The 6,000-nt window shown below is 50.6% G+C and overlaps 1 protein-coding gene across 2 annotated transcripts in view; it reads left to right on the top strand.

Annotated features, from left to right (window-relative positions):
* The first annotated feature begins 3,526 nt into the window (after positions 1-3,526).
* NECTIN3 (nectin cell adhesion molecule 3) overlaps positions 3,527-6,000 on the top strand; it is a 61,073-nt gene continuing 58,599 nt past the window's right edge. The window contains exon 1 of one of the 2 annotated variants that reach the window (XM_068180817.1): positions 3,527-3,826. In XM_068180817.1, coding sequence (XP_068036918.1) covers positions 3,622-3,826 — 205 coding nt within the window. In that variant the 5' untranslated portion in view covers positions 3,527-3,621. The remainder of the gene's footprint in view (positions 3,827-6,000) is intronic. The other variant, XM_068180816.1, reaches the window with a different exon arrangement.

The raw sequence follows: 6,000 nt of genomic DNA, 5'->3' as shown, positions 1-6,000 counted from the left end.
TTACTCTGACTTCAGCTAGAGGGACGATGTAGAAGCACAACCACCTGTTGGCAAATCACAGAAACTCCGTGCAGTAACAGGCTAAATACCTCACCCAGCTGGAAGCACACGAGAAAAATTGAGGCAGGTCTTGTTTGGTGTGGTTTTATTTTAAAGGGTCATAACGGGTGGTGGTGGGCAAGCATTGCCAGGGAGGCCCGGTCCTATCCATTGGAATGGATGCGAGAGTGTTGAGAAAAGCACATTGTTCTGCCACAAATCTATTTGCCCATTCCCACTGAAGTGAATAGCCCTTCATTCCAGTGGGAATTTGTGCCGTCACTTCAAATGTTATGCATATAAGTTAATTTCACATTGCTTCAGGACTTTGTTTTCAAACTACCAAAAGGGTTAAGAACTGAGAAGGAAACACTTGCCAAACTCCCCGGTCTAAACTAAGGGTAAGGGTTTTTTTTGTTTGTTTTTTTATTGGTGGGGATTTTTGGGTTTTTTTTGTTTGGTTTTTTTTTTTTTTTGCATGGGGGGAAGGGTGGGTGGGTGGACAATGGCCAGAAAGAGAGGGAAACAGGGACTGGAAATAAAGTAGTCTTTTGTATTTCTACAGCTCAAAGATGCTTTTAAACAGGACTGCTGCCAACTGTGGAAAAGCATCTTTTTTATGGAAAAAATATGCTAATGACAATGGATTTACAAGAACTGAGCCAGTGTGTCCTATATGCATTTTTTCCATATTATGCAAGATTATTTGTTTGGAGCATCATGCCTTCAGGAGTGTTCTAAGCATTGGGGAGCCAAATTTAGACCTGATATCATGAAGTCAAATTTCCTTTTGTACCACAAAGTCCCCAGGATGCCTGATTACAACAGTGTTGAATCTGGCACTGGAAGATGTTACCTACAGACTGGGCACAGTTCTGTTTAAATATGACAAATTGCATTTGCTTCCTCAGCCTGCATGTATTGATGTACATAATTTGGTGCTAGACCTTCAAAACATTTTATTTTAAACAGATTTAATGTTTTTTGTTGTTTTGGAATGAGAAGGAATAAAAATATAGCAGATGGCAATTTGAATATACTTGTCACAAACAGGATTTTAAGGTTGCACTCTCAATTACACTATGGCCCCATTATATTTCCTACCCATCCTAGGAATGCCTTAAACTTGGTGTAAATGTAATTATGAAATGTAATTTGTTTCGACTGCTAACTATAAAATGGGATTTATTTGTATAGGACTCATCTATACAGGGAAATGGAATAATTACACCCAATTAAAATATCTACCTGGGATATTACATCAGCAAAGCCATAGCAGTATAAATTATTCTGTAACAATTATGTTCATTAGTTTTCCTGGGTAAAAAGGTTGTTATCATAAATAAAAATGGGTCTCTAATTATTAATTCAGTATTATATTTATCCAGGTTTATTGGCATGGGGGAATACATTGGTTACCATGGAATCAAAAGGCAGACTCTAACAGCAGAGTAAAGGACCAGGCATCAAAAGTATCAGCAGAGTGAGAAACCCTCTTTTAAACAAAAAGTTTTGCCATATGAACATGACTGTGAACCTTTGGACAGCATCCTGTGTGCCACCTGAGTGACTCCACATCCCTACTGCAAATTGGAACGAGTACAGTTTTGAACTAGCTGAGGACTAGACTGATAAAATCACATTCCATAAAACTTGAAGTCCTTTCAGTTATGTTGGTTTTCACAGCAAAATTTTGAGGAATGTCCAACATCCATCATAGCCAGCAATTTGCTTGTAGTAATTCTTTGCCTGAATTCTGTTTTGTTTCACAGTTACAAATTAATGAGGCCGGTTAATTGGCAAGCAGTGTGGCTGAAGATGGAATGAATACTCTATTGTGAGCATCTGATAAACTTAGCCATACATATCTTTGAGAGAAACTGCTCATGTCCACTGTTGAAAGAAATCAGCAAATATTTCAGGGAATATGTGGTACTTATGTGAAATCCACTAGCCACAGATGTTTCAGCAGCAAGTATGGTATTTATAGCTATTTATTTTCCTTGAGGTTTTGCAAGGATAGTGCATCTGAAATGAAAAAGCACACCTAGACTGTAAAGCAGCAAGACTCTCAAGCCACTTCTTTTAAGGTTCTGTATTTTCCTGTTGAAAATCACATCTGGGTATACATCTATTGACACCATACCCACAAAACTCACAATCAGTGCCGAGACTCAGCAAAAAAACCCGCATTTCTTAGAAAAGTCACCTTTAGTTTAGTGACCTGGTTACAGACTGCTCTAATTCTCAGACAGCCCTTAGCTGGACTCCTGGGACCTTGGGCAGAGGTATGAATTCCCTCTTCACCTCGAGCGGCCACTTTGCCCCGACAAAACTCGGAGCATTGGCGTCCGCCTGTGGCTGGGGCACCATCGCTCCCTGCGGGGCAGCTCTACCCTCGTCGGCGGCAGCGTTTCCCAGAGCAAAGCTATGTGCTATGCCACAGCCAAGGAATCCCTGCAGGCATTAGCGTGACAGAAACGCTGCCTGCTGCCCCCGGACCCCTGCCGGCCCCTCTGCGCGGGCTGCACAGGACCGTATTTGGTATTCCTCAGTGAGCTCTGCACAGGGCTCGCTCTGCTCCTAGATGATTTCAGACCTTCGGATCCTGCCATCTCACGCGGGCTCGGCACCGCCTCGGAGCCGTGCGCTCCACGCTCCCCGAGTGCCGCCCAGACGCTGGCCCAAGCCCCGTCGGGAGGTGCCGCGGTAACGGTGCCCCTGCCCAGCTCCTCGCTGCCCGGCACACACCGCGCCCCGCACGGGGCTCTGCCAAGGGCAGCGCAAGCGACGCGAGGACAGCCCCGGGAAAGTTTATTGTTGGCAAAACCAGTGGGCACGGGCTGCATGCCCGCGGCCAGCGGCTCCAGCGTGGGGTTCCAGCCCAGCGGCCAGCCGCCCCCGCTAAGGAGGAACCGGCTCGGCTCCTCGCGGCCGTCCGGGAGCGGCCCCCGCCGGACATCCCGGCTCTCGGGAATGCCCTCGCCCGGCGTCCGGGACGAGCGCTGCTAGCCGATCCCCAGCCCGCGGGGCAGTGGCCGCCCAGGTCACCCCGGCCCGGCGGCGGGGAGTGGGGTCGGCAGGAGCCTGAGGGGCAGCGGCGAGAGAGAGGTGCGGATGCAGAGCTCAGCCGAGCGGGCGACCCCGACCGCCCTCTGGCGATGGCGGGAGGGGCGGGGCGGGATGTACCAACAGCCCCCCGGGGGAGGACGCCGTGACGCCCCCTCCCACCAGCCTCCTGCGGCGCCCCCGATACCAATGGGAACTCACCCGATGCGCGGAGCGCGTCTGTGAGTCCCACAGAGCGGGGCGGGAAAGGCGGGGGCGAGGCGACTGACCCCGGGTCGGGGGGGAGGTGGTGGGGGTCGCGGTGGAGGCGCCTGGCACACGCGCCCCGCCTTTCCCCGTCCCCCCCTCCCTGCAGCGGGTGGTGCGGCCCGCTCTGAGAGGGCGGGAGCGGCGCGCCCCGCCCCGCTCAGTGACACAGGCTCCGTGTGCGGAAGTGCCGGCGGCGCGGGCAGCGGGACCGGGAGGGACTGACCGGGCGTCGTAGCGGCGGCGACTGCGAGCCGAGCCCGGAGCATGGCGGGGGCTGGAACCGCCGCGGAGGCTGCTGCTGGTTTCCCTCCTTCGCCGCCTCCTCTCGCCTGCCGGGAACTTTTCCTAGCGCCTGGTGGCGGTGCCTCCCCCCGGTGGTGGCAGAGGCGGCGGCGACTGCTGCGTTCGGCGGTGCCTCCCGGGCCGGGGCTGGGGCTTCTGGGGCTGGTTTTCTCTCGTTTCTGCTGCAGTAAGTGGAACTTTTACCTTTGGCGGACGGGTGAGGGGGCGGGTGGAGGAAGAGGAGGAGAGAAACCCGAGCCCCGGCGGCGCCGGGGGACGCGGCCGAGTTGAGGGAAACTTTGTGAGGCGCCCGGCGGCGGGGAGGGGCGGCGGGGGCCGCCGGCCGCCCTGCGTGGGGGAACGGGGCGGGACGTGGCCGGGATGGTGGAGGAGGGAGGGATGCGAGGTGGGTCCGAACCGGAGCCCGCACCGCGGAGATCTATGGACTTTTTTCTCCGGCAACATCTGCAGCGGCTGCCGTCGGGAGAGCGGGTGTCCCGGGAGGCCAGGTTTCCCTGGTAGTTGGGCTGGGGTGGCCGCGGCCCGGGTGGGGCAGCAGGGGAAGTTTATTCTTCGTGGCTGGGGCTTCCCCCGGCGGACGGCAGGTTATCCGCTGTAATTCCCGTCCTAAGCGGCGGGATTTCGCTTGTTTGCGGGAATTCACGGGCACTTCCTCCCCCCTTCTTTCCCAGCCTGTAGGGAGAACAGAAGGGTCTTGGTTTTTTATCCGGGTGCGCCTGGGGGGAGGAATAGTGCGCGCTTTGCCTCAGGCGGTGTGGGCTCGTGTCGTTGTTCCCTCTCAACGAGAGCGAAACCCGCTGGTTTCGGCGTTCGGTCGCTCGCCGCTGCTGCTGAGGTGGGATCGTGTGCTTGCTCTACATCACCCGCATCCTGAGCAGCTGCTGCCGGGGGCACTGCGGTGCGGGGCCCCGCCGGGCTTGGCGTGACCGCCCGCAGGAAAATGCCATCACCTACCCGCCCCTTCCCGTTCATCTTCCTGTGAGGAACAAACAAGCGACGTAGCAGTTGGAAACTGAGCAGGAATTTATTTATTATTTATTTATGTTGTACTGCATGCGGTGTAGTGTGCGTAGTGTCATTTTTTTTAAGGCAGTGGAAGATGAGAGGAGATAAAAGTAAGCTTGGACAAGAGCAAATCGAAAACCCTCATGCTGCCGTTGTATTCCCACTGCAGTAATGAATAGTTGGCAAGGATATTTTATTACAGAAGACGCTGTGTCCCTTTCCTCTTTAATGAAGGAAGAACAAGTTAAAGGAGGTAGTCTCTGGAGGTTCATGTGATAAAAATACCCAGGAACGAGCAAGCCATGCCGCCTTAAAACATTTGTGTAGTATCTGAGAAATGCTTTCTCAGGGAGGGAGTTGAGGTGCTGTAGGATTGTGCTCGTTCATGTAATGGTCTCCCCCCTCTGGCAATGATGTAGCTTTCAAAAAAGATGATTGTTACTAAGTTTGTAAATATTGAGAAGGCATCACGTTTCAGACTTAAAGGCTTGAAGACTTAGTTTTCATATGGTTGGCAAACTTTTTGCACTAGCACTTTTCTCCCCTCCCTTTGTTCAGGGTTATTTCTGCTCTTTTGCAATTAAAAAAGTGAAGTTGCAAACTTGACATAACCTTGACAAGCTATTTTTACATCTAAATGTGAAGTTAATAGTAATAATGAAGCTAAGAGCATCCGTGCCTGTGTCATACAGCGACTCAACCATTTTAGTCTTGATGAGTGTAATTCGGGTTGTCAGTCTTCCCAGATTCTTTTTTTTGCATAAGTGAGCTTGACTGATAACACTTCAGAACATCTGCCAGAAGTGGCAATGTTGTGTTGAAATAATTTTGTTCTTTGAGCACAAAGTTTTGAAGTATAATCTCTGGATAAAAAGGAAAACTTGACAAACTGCTACGGACTTTTGGACTTGGAGGTAATCAGCAGGGGAAGAGGGTTTTTTGTCAATATCTTAGATTTTAGTTTTCTTTTCACCTTGAAATTTCCCACAGTTGTTTTCATTGTTTCTGTAGCTGTAACATGTGACTGTGAAGAAAAAATATTATTACTGTGGCTTTTAATAGTGCTCCTAAATATATTTTGACCATGTTTACATGTTGATGGCGCCCAAAACTGCTTATTACTTTTGGTTGCCCTTTGTCTTGCTACTCAGCCAATTCTGATAATGCTAGCAAAAGGAAGATTTGTAAATGGTACCACAAAAGATCCCAACCCTAGTAGAATAAAGTCGCTACAAAGCCAAATCAATTTTTATCCAGTCATTTTAATTGACAGTTAGAAATGATGATTTATTTGAGCTATAATTCCACAGAGAAATATTGCCAAAAACCTCTCAA

Source organism: Anomalospiza imberbis, chromosome 2 (genome assembly GCF_031753505.1).
Source record: "Anomalospiza imberbis isolate Cuckoo-Finch-1a 21T00152 chromosome 2, ASM3175350v1, whole genome shotgun sequence".
Lineage (NCBI taxonomy): Eukaryota > Metazoa > Chordata > Aves > Passeriformes > Viduidae > Anomalospiza > Anomalospiza imberbis.
The sequence above is the reverse complement of the archived record's forward strand: the minus strand, read 5'-3'. Positions and strand labels throughout refer to the sequence as shown.